The following is a 14,329-nucleotide window of genomic DNA, read 5'->3' on the forward strand; positions in this document are numbered from 1 at the left end:
AATTAATCTCCTCCTATTCTGATCAGTTTGAGCCTCAAAATATTTTCTAGTTTCTTCCCACTTCTTTGACAGTAAACTGAATATCTTTGGAAAATAGGCAGAACAAGTTTTTTTTTTTTATTGTATATTGGGCATTTTTTGCTCATTTCTTCCAAGGTTTCAGTCACTTTTCATGTGATTTATTGACTCGGAATATTTTCCCATCTGCAGTACCTCTGTTCCACCACACCGTGTCGCCCTTGCATTGCATAACAACCTCCAGGCTCCAGGGAGACGCTGATGCTGTAATCAATTTGACAAAGATGTGCTGCCTAAATACCGCAGAGGGCAAAAAATCCATCACTAAAAGCTCACACTATTAACACAATAAGTCTCTCTGAAAATACTGGAGGATTATGGTGATTTGTTGGGACTACAATGTATTTCTGTATTTGGTCCAGACTGACTGTCAGCCACTGATGGATCAATGTGACCTCAAGCTGCAGACACCGAGGAGCAGAGTCGGGCCCAACAAACACACTTGTGTTTAATTTGTCTGCAAAAGTTCGAAGTTATTTGCGCAGGACAGACCTCGTTAAATTTGACATGGGCTCTCCACATTTCGCAAGCATGCAAAAGGCACTTCAAAGTATATCCTCCGTTTTGTATAAGCTGCCAAATAGGGCGAAATTGTTCGCCGGCCCTCCCAGTCTTCCATCACAATGTAAACCAGTTGTTCTAATTAATTAAAGCCACCCACAAATTGATCCTAATTGTACCAAAGTGGGAATATCAGCACAAGTTTGCTGATTTCTTTATTAATTAGGGTCTGAATTTGGTCAGAAAACGCTTCAAAATGTTCCTCTTGGTGTTTTCTGTGGAACCCATTTAGACAAAGACATGTAACAACTGCAAGTTTGAAGATTTTCTTTATCTCATTTTGTAATAAACATATAAATAATAAACTCTAGACATTTTTTTGACACATCGCCCTGTTATGAAAGTTAACTTGTATGGTCTGGCTATATAGACTATCCAAACTGTGCATCTGCCGCAGGTCATTTCTATAAAACTATTTCCCTATTACAAAATATGAAAAGAAAAATAACATTTTAGTACATTTACAGGAGTTACTTATTAATTTATTTAACCAAAACTGTTTCAGTACTACTTTAACTGTTACTGAATTGTCAGAATCTGCATTTAATATTTTTTTCTCAGAAGAAAACAGAAGAAATAGAAACACACAGAAAAAAAAGCAGAGAATGCAGACATGAGGCAGAATATCTGTCCCTCTCCGACAACTTAAACGAACAGTTTACAAAATAATAAAATTCTTAATAAACCAAGCAGTACAAGATTTTTTCCAATACTTTCCCAACTACTGTATTTAAATTAAAATATATTCTCATATCTTACACTATTTCAAATAACGAAATGTGATTCGGTAGCGATCTGTCAAAATCTAATTTACAATTCTGTGTATAAAAATATAATTTATGGAACCCCGTGAAGTTTGTTCTCCCCAAAATATAACAGTCAGTTGCACATATATGCACATATGAACATTACAACCTGTCAAAGTTAGCTCCGTTCTACATGATCTTCTTTCTCTTTGCGATATTTTTTCGTTTTCGTTATTTTTTTTCATTTTTTTCTTCATTTTTTCTTTCTTTTTTTGCATTTGAGATATACAAAAATAGATTATGCACAATTTGCTGCTCACACCGTTTCAGAATCCATTTCTGGGACAGCAGCAGAGTTCACATGAGAATAAATTATTCAAAGAGAAACTTTTTAAGGCTCCATTCATTCTTTGTAAGGGGACACATCATGGAAAAGTCACTGAAATAAATATCCCAACTCCGCTGGGGCCTTTGTCTTGTTTGTCTGTTTGTTCGTTTTTTAATTATTATTATTATTTTATTTTTTTAATCTACTGAATAGTTCGTGTGTCCTACAGTTTAGTCTCATTCTGCTCCTGTAGTGGAGGTTTCAACTCGGGGATACTGACATCCCAAGTGGATGGATCGAGTGGCTGTCCAAGAGCCATGTCCCTAATTGATAAAGGATTTTGGAGTACCAGTGCACTCCGTCGCTCTGCGCACTGGCTGGAGGCTGCTGGGAACTGAACAGCAACGAGGACACCCAGTGGGCGAGCCGGACAGGTGCCAGGGCCCAGTGCGCCAGGTCGTGGTCTTCGATCACTGCGTAACAGGACGCAAGGACCTGATCCACCACGACGGTCCCCTGCACGGTCACCGGCGCAAAGGAGCCCTCGTTTGTTTGCGTGTAAATCCGTTTTACGGTGACAGGCACGAGTCGCTCGGCGTCATCAAACACGAACACGCTCTGTCCCGGTCGGACCTGGCTGGCGAAAACCGCCGACATCCCCCGGTGCGTCTCCGTGGAGCCGTTCCGCGCGACGAAGAGGAGGTGCGCGGCGGTGAGGGTTATTTTCTGGCCCGCGTCGGTTTCGATCACGTAGAAGAGCCTCCTCGTCGTCGAGTCTTGGTCGATGAACATGATGAAGTCGGTGTAAATCGGGTTCCCACGCTCGTCCGCTGCCAGGACCCGGTCGCCGCTTTGGAGATCTTTGACCGGCTTCTTGGTGCCATCCTGCAGGGTGACCGTGGAGGATCCCGGGAAGCAGCCGCCTGACTTTGCTGCCACTGAGTTTTCTGTTAAAAATAAGACACCATCCTGTTAAAATCTCACCGAAGAAAGATCAGAAAATATTGATTGCACCAAAAAACCAAGATGTGCCACTGTACGGTCAGTTTGGAAACGCTTCTAGGACTTTAAAAATAATATCACAAGTGCTTTGAGCCTTTACAGTTCAGGTCCCATTCAAAGGCCCATTCAAAAACACTCCTTTTTTAACTCGTATTTGTATTTTTCCTGCCTCCACACATCATGGTGGGCCATATGCATTTTGCATAATGATGCCTGTCGGCTCCTTCATGCCAGATGCGTATTGGCTTGGCCCACGTTGTCTGAGACGCGAAAACTGAAAGCCTTGGCTCATCTATTCTTAATTAAAAAACCCTATAAAGAGCAGGCATTGTTATTCTAAATCAGCTTGTGGATCGAGCTACTCTCGGTAAAGAACACTTACGCCTTTCCCAGCTACTCTTCCCATATTTACTCAGGTGCAGAAACCTCTATGTGACAATTCACACAAATAGGCGACTCACAACTACTATTTACCCAGTGGAGCCACTTTTCCAAGCCTCTCGAGTTGTAGATTTGAATTTAAATGAGGGCCCGGACTCTTAAATGCTTTCCGTTGTGCAACATCAATGTCCCCCCCTGTCTACCACCTCTCCCTGCTTTGTTGTCAGCCTTGATGACAATAATTTTGGCCTTGGTGGAGCTCTTCACATACCAGTCTCTAGGATCACACTGTCCTGCACACAGAAAAGAGGGGTTTTTCTACTCAGAATTTGGGGGCTTTTAATCTTCTTTTAAGATTCCCGAGCATGAAATAAGGTGACAACTGAAAACCAGATTTACCCCGACCAATTCAACATTGTTCAGCCAAATCCTTTTGGTAAAGTCGCATGACCCCTAATGACACATCGGCCTGGCCCATACTGTGATCTCAAAACGTGTGTGTTGAATGATAAATGAGGGATTTATCAATAAAGTCTGAGCTGCGAAAAGGCGCCACGGTTCATCAATCAGTGTGGAGAAATGTTTTCTGTGCCATCCTGTAGTATAGGCCTGTTTGAGGTGATTTTTAGGCAAAAATTAGTCAAAAAATTTAACATTTAGCATCTTAAATCCAAGATTAATAAGATCCAACGCAAGATTTAAAGGTGTATTATTTCGATTTTCACTTATATCACGAAATAAAAACTGTCACCTTATTCAAAACTGACATCAGAGCAGTTATTTTAGTTCCAAAAAACACTGAGAGTGAAACGATTTGCTTTTCTAGGTCACACGGAGCAGCCTTGTTAGATTATGGTCGTGGTTCCCACCAGGAGACAGTGTGGGGCGATGTAAGATCAAGAAATAAGCTGCCTGGAAACGCTCCTAACGCCACAGGCTGGGATGTGCCCATACATCATTCATAGAAAATATCTATTTACAATTTCGTAAAGGAGTCTAGTCACTTTAATAGGGAATCATTTCACTTCAGTCACCCCATGAAATAAATAGACTGAGTGGTGATTAATCATTCACTGAATTATTATTGATCGTTAAGCTGAGCAATACTTTTGCGATATAAATGAATCAAGAGATACTAAGGCGCATTTTATGACAGATCTAATGTCACACTTGGAGCTGGTCACCGCAGTAAAGCTGTCTGGACGCTTGGCAACCTCATTTCTGTCTTTTTGGACTCATAATAAGATGCAACTTTAGTTTTGGGTGAAAGTTTTCTAGCAGCTCTGCAGCCTCCCTGAGCTGCACCTGCGCCTTATGATGATACATTTGCTTATTTTCTCCCACAGCTGGCCTGTCATACCTGCTTTCACAGAGCAGTGGATGTGAGCTTTGGATTCGTAATAGACCCAGTCGAATCCTGCTTCCACCGCCAGCCTGGACAGAGTGCCGTATTTGCTCTTGTCCCTGTCTGAGGTGGTGATGTCCACAGCCCTGCCCTCGTAGTGGAGCGACTCCTCGAAGTGGTGTCCGTCCTCGTCCCAGCCCTCGGTGACCCGCAGCTTCACCCCGGGCCACTGGTTCATCACTGAGATGGCCAGCGAGTTCAGCTTGTCTTTACATCTCTGCGGGAGGGAGAAATGGGTCAGTGAAGCACCTGAATTAGCTGGAATTGCTCGCATGGAGTGGCTTCACGTGTGCGTAAAATGTGGGCAAATCTAGATGGCATTTGGCACCACACTGACACAATTGATTGCGCATAGCATCCTAAAGCCACAGAAGCAACATAAGACGGCAAATTTTCCTTCCAATTCCCTCTTTCCTGATGTAGCCCTTGTGTGCCTGCATGCTCCCAGCTGTTATATGAGAATAAAAAAGCGATTAAAGATTACATTTGGACGCACTGAGGCCTCGTCCACACCTCTCCATCCCCACCTGACGCCCCTGATTCCACCCAGCTGAGGTGAAAACTGGAGCTGCTCTGATCCTGAATGTGTGCTTGCATTTCTCAGTGTGAGCAGCACCGTCAGAGGGCACATCTCGGATAAGAAAGCTGCCGATGAAATATTGATAAGGCACTGCATTCGCTTCACTGGCCTATAACATATGGGTCTTTGGTCTTTGAAATGGTGCGAGCTGCGTCCCTTTCTATCAAAAAAAGTGTTGCGTTAAAAACAACATTAATACATTATGAATTCATGGCTTTGTATTATGGAATGAGCGAGTCCTTTGTTGGTTGTCTGTTTGCTTTAAATAAATAATTGATATGCAGATGATATGAAGATGATCTTCAAGAGTAGCTGCTTGCTGCCTTAAAATATCTGGAGTTTGTCCTGCGAATAAATCGTCGCAGCCCAAACCTCTCTGCGCTCTCAATGAAGATGCTTGGCCTTCTCCAAGACAACTATTCTCGACGCCTGACCAATATGTCAAATAAAACATCACAAAGAGTCTTTTCAGTGCAACAGCGGAGGGAAACTTTCATTATTCTCCCCCTGCAAAGTCTTGGAAACGTGACATGCCTCCTTAAGTCGAGGTGTTTTGGCTGCTGACTGACAGACTTGTGAAATATCCGAGGATTGTATGGGGGCCACAGAGGAGCGTCTATGTGTGACCCACTGTCCTTTCCCCTCATGGACAGCCAGAGGACTTATAGCAGGAATGTTCACACAGACCTTCAAACTCGTATAGCAGAAAAGAAAGTTCCACATATATCAGTGGCTGTTTTATGAGGATATCACACTTGTAGAATGTGTTGAATAAAAATACCCGCCTTCCCCCTCCCCAAAAAAACCTTCAACATACTGAGCAGGATTGTCGGAGTCAAGAGCCGTAAAGCTTAACCTATTTATTAATTCATTAGGTCGTGTGCCGCAAATCAAGCCAAATTCTGCTCAGCCACCATGAAGCCCAGCAGGGCGCCTTGGACCGGCGCTTTGTGCTCCGGGTAAAGTTGTTCAACAGCCTGCCTCTTAATCTTTTCACAAATGATTTGGTTAGAGGAAACACTTATCAGCTACCTGTCAGTGCAAACAAGCCGCCAGCTCATCTCTTTTCCGACTCGTTTGCACTGTGGGCAGAGACAGCAGGCTCTTAACACTGCTGCACTGCAAAAAAAACAACAAAAAACCCCAAAAAAAACACTTCTAAAAGAAATTTAATCTGGCTCTGGATCTTGGTCTTAATTTCTTCAAAGTGAAAAGTAATATATGCCACTGTAGCTGGAAGAGATCTGTTTTAACAGGAAAACCAAACAATTTCTTGAATTTTAACTAATTTTATTGTTCAAAAACCTACCTATTCTTCTTTGGTTATCTCTTGAAATGAGTGAAACTTCTGCTGAATTCCCTGAGCAATTTCACTGCTTCTCGATAGAAAATGTCAAATCACTTTAAGACGAATACGGTTTTACCACTGAACACGAAGCTACATTTTTGGATTAGATGCTAAAAATCATTCTCTTGTGCAACTCAGGCCCCATCCCTCCTGAAAACTATCTGTAAATGTCTGTATCTGTGTATCTTTTTGGCAACTTTTCAGGAAGTGAGCTGTGTCTTAATGGTTAAAGGAATAGGTGCTTGTTCAAGCGCTCCTTCAAGTATAAAGTCTTGGCAAGACCTCAGTGAATTGATTGATTAATTCATTCATTTCCCACATCTAACGGAACTACTCCAGACGCGTGCCTTGTTTCATGTATGAGTGCAGCGTCTGGTTTCTAAAACGCAAGATAACGGGAGAAGTCCACCGTATTCGTGCGTAAAACTCCGTGCGTAAAAACCCACTGGAGCGTAAAGACCGTTGGCACAGCGTAAATCCCCATGTGATGACGCTTATGTCACTTGCAGCGCGGTCTTTTTGCTGTACATGCTTTAATTCGATGGCTTCACAATATCCCCTACTATAAGGATAGTTTCACCTGTTTTAACTTACTATGGCCTCCCGCTGACCAGAGGTCCTAAGTTCACATTGCGTTTCAGGCCCCAGTGAGGGGTGCCTAAAAGGTCTTTCATGTACATTTCACACTTTAGAGATGGTTGCTGTGTTTTGTGTAAACGCTCGGAGTGGGAAATGGATGATGAACCATCATCCACAGAGATGTTTTTTAAAAAAATAAACCTGCAAAACAAGACGAAACCCCCCAACATTGCTAACAATAGGCCACCAAGTTGGACAGAGGTGAGCCACAGATGACCCATTTAATCCCATTCTGTCAGATCTCACACCTTGTTTGTATGTTTTGATTGAGGCATATGGCAGCTGTGAGATTTTATTCAGACTGAAAGCTTTGATTCAAGGCAGGTGCTTCTCTGTATTTCCAGAAATTAATCAAATGACAGTTAAATCAAACTTTTTTCTTTTCTTGCTGGAGACCTCCCAGGGCAGCCGTGAATCCCCACGTTAGGAATCACATCCCCACGCGGCTGTGATTTCACGAGCCCCGTGTATGAGAAGCTATAGGTGTATGACAGTAGATGTGGGGAGGGCTGAGAGGGACGCCGAGACCGCACGCACAGTGAATATTTCATCGGAGCTCGTGCTCATGCATGGTGCGAGCCACGGGTTCAGGGACTCCGGCGCGCGCCTGGCTTCATCACCACCATCACCATCACCACCGGCATTTTATTATTACTGAGCCAATATCATCCAAGCGCCTTTAATAATTCACCAGCATCTGAGTGCTAAAAGTCATGCCGAAGAGACGCGGCATCCTGCAGCCTGGAGAGAAATCAAGGCGATGTATTGTGAGCCTTCTTCGTCTTATCTGCACTGAACGAGCTGCAGGGTTTAATAACTCACTGCCTGTGAGGCCATGAGGATGCAGTGTTTAAAAAAGATGTCATCCTTCGTGCACTGTAAAAGGTACCAGCAGTCCGGTGCGTCTTGCTCCTAGACAGCTAACTGACCGAGTCTCACCCATGTATGAAGTCCTGAACACTCTCAAAGAAATGCCAGTGTTTCATCCACAGATGCACGCACCACGCGAAAGGACAAATTATAGCAGCCTGTGCAAGAAAATGTCTGAATGAGCCACGCCATGCCCGAATAAGCCCGGCTGTTGGAAGCGGTGCACATCCCCAGCTTTCCTGCGTTCAGGGGCTGGAATAAAGAAAAGGCGCTTAAACAAGCTGCGATGTAAAGCTTAAATAGGCACCAAACAGTCAAAGTATTCATGGAACGTAAGGTAGAATGAATGTGCGTCTGAAAACCAACAAATAGAGCCTCACACAGATACAAATATAGATATGAGGAGAGGGGCACATTAATATTTTAAATACACTGTCACAATCATGAAGGCCGAGTGTCCTGACTGTCCGCCTGCACATCACTTCTCCAGCTGGATTTCTATATTCGCTTCAAGCCTGCAGCCTTTGAAAACTCCCATGCTGGTGCATAAAGCGCATCTGCTTTTACAGCGAAGTTAAAAGGCTCAGTGTGAAGAGTTCAGCAGCGGGTAAAACAGACTTCACTTAAGGTGCGCAATCAGTCTGAAAAGGAGGTTGTTGCAGTGCGCAGTGATGGTGCGTTAGGAGACGGGCAGTAGAGGGAAAAAAAGGTTATTCTGTCTTCTTACCTGAGTCATTAGCCTGTCGGCACCGGTGTTCTCCTCATCCTTGAATATGATGTCTGTGTTATAATTGGGAGTCAGTTCTTTAAATCGCTCGGAGTTTCTTGTGATCTTGCCTTCATATCTGCCGCTTGCCCCGAGGGTCTTCTCCGCCACGTTGGGGATGAACTGCTTGTACGCAAGAGGTGTCAGCTTCTTCGGGTGTCTTCTCCTGCCGTAGCCCCTGCCCGGTCCGCATCCCATCCCAGAAGACACCAAGGACAAGCAGATGAGACCGACCAAAACGATTTTGGTCCAGAGCAGCATTTTTGTCCTTTAAGATCTCAAACGAGTCACCGCTGCTATCTCTACCGTCTGCCTCTCCCGGCTCTCGCAATGTCCTTGTCTCCTCTTCTACTTCGCCTTCGCCTTGGTCTCTTACCGTGGCAGGTGCGGAAATGAACGCTTCGGAGAAATGGTAATAACGGGGCACATCGAAGGAGGGTTTTAAAAAAAAAAAGTAGTGAGGGAATTAAAAGCCACGGGATCTCTAGTCGAGCTGCAGCCGCTTGTGTGAGCCGACCGCTTTTACTGCTTTGTATTATAGCACCGATCTATAGCAGGGGAGGGACTTGTGATTGGCTCGCCTAGACAAACCCTCCTGATGTTATCCCACAAAAAATCTTAAAAGATTTCTTCCACCTGAGGGTTAGCCTGTGTTGCGGGGAGGAGGGGCTGTTCCATGGGAAAACATCAATTATAAACCGTCTTTTTTTTCACCCTCCCGTTTTCTAGCTTTCACAGCAGAGGAAGCACAGACAGGGCAACTTGCACAGTGCTGAGCTCAAATCTGTGGCAGTGTAGTTGGGTGAAGTGATTTCAGTGTGAGTGCAGTAATTGGAGTGCGTCTGGGACAACTTTCCGCACAGAATGCGTTTCCCCGGAGAATAAAGCTGCTCGTGGACGCGCAATGCGCACACCAGATGATTTTGCTGTGACCATGTAGCCACCAATATAACTCTACAAACAGAATGAAGTTTGATTATTCTAGTAATGATTAGATTGGTGGATTTAAATTCGATTTCGCCTCAAACCCAGTTTCCCTGAAAAACCACAGGCATGCCAACGTGAATTTACGCACAAGAATGCCTTTGGAGAAACTTCGTACCATTTTGGTGATTCAAAGTCTTAAAGAAGCTGAGCAAACATATTGGAATTTACCTTCTGGTTTGCTATTATTCAGACTACACCAAACCTGGTAAAACTTTCAAAAACAAGCCTGCACTAACGCCTGTGCAGTGCGCGCACTGTGCGCCCTTGTTGCGCATTTTACTTTTACGCGTCAGAGCATGCATTTTATTGTTTAAATGATTGTTCCATATCATAATTCTTAACTAGGCACATATTCGTCTAATTATCGCACTAATTGCTACAAGTCTGACTCACAATAAAGTTGACTCCTTAAGAATGAGGGTGGGAACGGGACAGGCTCACAGTACAATAGTAGATGAGGCTTTAGAAAGTGTTTTAAATGCCTGGCCGACTCAACTAAAGCCAATTATTATTGGAATTAGATTATTTAGTGCGTAAAATGTCCTGCTTGTGGGTGTTAAAGGCTAAGGATCAACTATTTGTTCTCCTACACGCAGTTCACCAAAGTCCACATTGTTGACAGATTCAGCAAAGTCAGCCACTGCATTAAGTGTCTCAAGGCAGTGGGGGACTTATAACTGCAACTTTCTGTCTTATTCTCTGCTTTCAGTGGAGAAGGGCGGATATAACACACTGCCAATAAATCTGTACTTGCATAATGAGTTTGCTTGGGTGTTAAACAGATTTCATTTCAATCACCAGACTTCCTGAGTTGTTTTACCTCAGCATACACACAGCGCTTTATACCTGTGATTAGAGCCAATTAAGACATTTTTTTAGTGTTGCTGTTGTTGATTAAAACTGCATGGCACCAGCAGGCATAAAACGACACTGCATTCACAATCAAGGCACATCATTTCAGACAAAAACAGATATCTAAAATGTTTCAGAGAGGAAAATTATTTGTATGACAACAAAGAGTAATTACAGGAAGAGGGTCTGTTTTGGAGCAACTTTAGCTCTCATCACGCCGGCAGTGTGGCACAGGTGCTCTGAAGTGAGGACAGATACGCCAGCCTTTGGTGTGGCTTCGGTCTCATTAAATCTCTCTCTGGCTGACCTCCAGTCTGGTGTTGTTCAGTCTGTGCCAGGCTTGTGGCACCACAACTAGAGCAGGTGAGACTACCTGCCGCTCACTGAGACCATGAGCATCAGCTCTCGGCCAAAAGATGACCTGTGCACTTGGCTCGCTGCTGCATAACCCAAAGTAGACTACTCTACAGTGATGGCTTTCTCAAATGACTGAAGTCTGTCTGGTTTTGCTGTATTTCAGGGAGATTCTTAAGATGTCTTCCCTAGACACATTTCAGCAGCGGAGGTGCTAGTCAAACACAGAGCTGACAGCAGTTGTGGTGCCCTGAGGGACACCAGAGGCACTGTTTGGCCCCCGGGTCAGAGTGTTGGTTCAGGTGTCACAGCTCTGAGATAAAACCCAGCATGCCATGTGAATGCCTCAAACCCACAGCGAGCAGAAGAGGAGAGTCCACAGAGGTCTCCAAGAAGCATCCAGGGGAAAGGAGTAGCAGTAATAGCTACAATAAAATGATCATAATAATAATAATAATAATAATAACAATAGAGACTGTAAGTTGTTTTTTTGTAAATTAATCAAATGACAAAATGTGATGCCAAGTGGAATGAATAATGCAGAAATTGCAATGAATAATGCAGCCTAAAGAGCAAGGTGTGCAGATGGGTTTGAACTTGAGTTTCTCCCACAGAGGAAACCAACCAACCCCTCAGCCAGACCCGGGGCAAATAGTATTTGCAAACATTACACTTCATTGTTTGATTTTGGTCTTTTTCACTGCCAGATGGGTGGAGTTTGCAACAAAAGGCAAAGGAAATCACTGCAGACAGTTTGGATGATTTAAGTATCTCAGGCCAATTTGGCATATGAGCTTTTAATTGTAAACTTATCTTGATAGCATGTAGGAAAAAAAATACTACTTAAAGCAAACAGCTTCCAAAAAGCCACTCGGTTTTATTTGCACTGACCTTGGTTTTGCATATGGAGGTGACACAGCAAAACACAGGCTAATTTTATGAAATGATTCTGGAGGGATTGAGGGCATTACACAATTCATATTAAGCAGCCTGTTGCATGTGATGGCTAATCCAGTGCGAGGCGTGAAAACGGCCAGTGAGTCATCAGTTTCTGGTTACTTGTGTGTAGCATCAAACCCTTTCCCCTCCAATATGCAAAGACCTGGCATTCAACCTTCTATCCACTTGGATATATCTGCTGTGTTACACCGTCTTTCTTTAAAACGCTCCTTCCTCAGCCTGACATTCAAAGGAATTAAAAGATATGCTTAGAATCAGACTAAATCCACACCCATGTTTGATTTCTTGTGCCACAGTCTCGATCAAGCACGAGCGAGATGCAACTAGAAGTGGCTGAGTGGAGTTTAACCAGTTTAAGTCCCCCCAATTACTGCTTTAAAGCCTCCTCCTGTCTGAATGTTTTGTAACATTGTTAGACGGATTAGGACTACAGAATAATCACGCACAAACATATAAGTAGTGTCAGGCTTTCCGTGTTGTTTTCCTTTGCTGCAAATAGGGTTTCCTTTCTTCCAGCCCAACAGAAAGGCGGCCCTACCACAACTCTTTGTGGTTTTCTCCTTGCAGGTGGGGTCCGCATTCAAGACATTATCCTGTTTTGAACTTTTGACAAACATTCTACAACACAGACAAGTCACAGTCTATCCCGTGGACATGTGTACTCTTTTGTCAGAGCAATAAAGTTTGAATAATCTTCCTCTAAATGGTTTATCTAAGCCGCACGCATCAAGCATTATGCAGAAGCAAAGACTCAGAGCCCAGCTGAACAGATTCAAGTGCCCTCAAGCTAATCTGTCAAGTACAATGGAAATTTCACAATACAGTATCTAGAATCACAGCCCTCAGCGTGCCCTGGAGTCTGTAAAGGCATTTTATTTGCACTCTCCAGCCGCTCCCAATACTTAAACATTAAACGCCAAGGCTAGACAGGCTTTGAACTGCAGGGCAGGGTGAACTCAGAGGGAGGGGAAGGAGGTGAGTGAGTGGAGAGCAGGGGGCTGGTGTTTGTGCGATACTCCACCAGGTGAGTCAGCGCTGGCCGCCGCGCACTGCAACACCATCACAAACTTAAGCAACGGTGACGGAGAAGGGAAGGGCTCCGAGGTATTGACATGATAAGTGTCTGTTTATTTCCAGACATAACGTGACTTTGTGATGAGACACTGACAGGGATTTACATCTAAACAAGTTGTTTGGTCTGGTACTGAGCTCAAAGCGCTTCTTACAGAAAAGTGCCGCCGGGCTTCACTTCTCTCTCAAACAAGTGAACTTGATAGTTTCATTTTCTTGGCAGCACATTTGGTTTATTTCAGTTTTGTGACTCTACATAAAGCTTCTGTGGTTTCACTGTAAAGAATATTCATGTTAAAGAAACAGCTGAGTGTAAAGACTGATACTACTCACATACCTCTATGCTAAATATGAACCCACAGGTTTGGCTTAGCTTAGCTTAGCATAACGGCTGGAAACAATGGGAAACACATAGCCCTGGCATGGTCATGTTGTTACTGAGAGGTTGCCAGGCAACCAGCAGAGAATCCAGGAAGTAACTGCTCCCAACCAAGGAAAAAGTCCAGCATGTAACTGTCTGTAAAATCAGAATGTGGCACTTTAACACCCCAGTTTTTGCATGAAATAGACTAAAAGGACCTAATGTTGTGACTAATGAGCTCCAGAGGTGCTGGCAGGCAGATTTTGTTACCTTTGGATGGAGCCAGGTTAGCTGTTTCCCACTGCTTCCAGTCTTTATGCTAACCTGAAATAACCCGAGGTGTTTCCTCCGTCCGTCTCATATTTAACAGACATTTATCAATGTCTTTATCAGATTCTCAGCAAGGAAGTGGCTGAGAATATCGCATAAAATATGGTACCATTCCTCGAGAAAATTGTGTGATGTTTTTGAATTTTCTTTATTTTTGTTCAAACAAGCAAAGCGGACCTGCCAGCTGGAATAGTTAGAAGTTTCTTTCTTTTTACTGTCATTTTCTAGACACTTTATCCATACTTTTATCCATAACTGTTCTGAAAGTTTGTCAGAAGAAAGGAAAGTTGATTTGTCTCTTATCTGAGCCTAAAAATGTTAGTTTCATGAGAAAATATTAGGTTGCATGACTCACTAATTAAAAGAAATGGTCAGTATTTTCACTGCAGAGGCTGAAATATCCAGATTTTTTTGTACATGCATGTAAGACTTGCTATACTGCAACTCTGCTGCATCTTTTGGTTGAACCACACTGCCTGGTATTGTCTGTTTTTTTTATGCTTCAAGTTTGTAATTTAGGCTTTCTTTAAAAACCAAATTCTTGAGGTCTGAGCCAAGAGATAACTCTGATGACATCTCAGACTTTAGAAAACGCCTTCCATTGTTTTCACAGTCTAAATTTTGAGTACCCCTTTAAAATTTCACTCTGTTGATTAAACACCTTAAAGCTCATCTTTGTGTACAGAAGCTGCGTATTTGTAAATTTATTA

At 43.4% G+C, this 14,329-nt stretch overlaps 1 protein-coding gene across 1 annotated transcript; it reads right to left on the reverse strand.

Annotated features, from left to right (window-relative positions):
* Positions 1-889: 889 nt before the first annotated feature.
* shha (sonic hedgehog signaling molecule a) lies at positions 890-9,235 on the reverse strand. Its single transcript, XM_023287562.3, has 3 exons — positions 8,666-9,235; positions 4,457-4,718; positions 890-2,660 (listed from the first exon to the last, which is right to left on the reverse strand). The coding sequence occupies exons 1-3, from the start codon at positions 8,963-8,965 to the stop codon at positions 1,975-1,977; spliced, it is 1,248 nt and encodes a 415-aa protein (XP_023143330.1). The 5' UTR covers positions 8,966-9,235; the 3' UTR covers positions 890-1,974.
* Between the last annotated feature and the right edge of the window lie 5,094 nt (positions 9,236-14,329).

Source organism: Amphiprion ocellaris, chromosome 22, assembly GCF_022539595.1.
Source record: "Amphiprion ocellaris isolate individual 3 ecotype Okinawa chromosome 22, ASM2253959v1, whole genome shotgun sequence".
Taxonomy (NCBI): domain Eukaryota; kingdom Metazoa; phylum Chordata; class Actinopteri; family Pomacentridae; genus Amphiprion; species Amphiprion ocellaris.

What these genes read in the sequence shown, in the direction of transcription:
- shha (XM_023287562.3), bottom strand. Translation starts at nt 8,965, where the DNA reads ATGCTGCTCTGGACCAAAATCGTTTTGGTCGGTCTCATCTGCTTGTCC. An exon ending in CCGACAGGCTAATGACTCAG is followed by an intron (nt 4,719 to 8,665) that starts GTAAGAAGACAG and finishes TCCCTCCCGCAG; the next exon opens with AGATGTAAAGACAAGCTGAA. An exon ending in CCACTGCTCTGTGAAAGCAG is followed by an intron (nt 2,661 to 4,456) that starts GTATGACAGGCC and finishes TATTTTTAACAG; the next exon opens with AAAACTCAGTGGCAGCAAAG.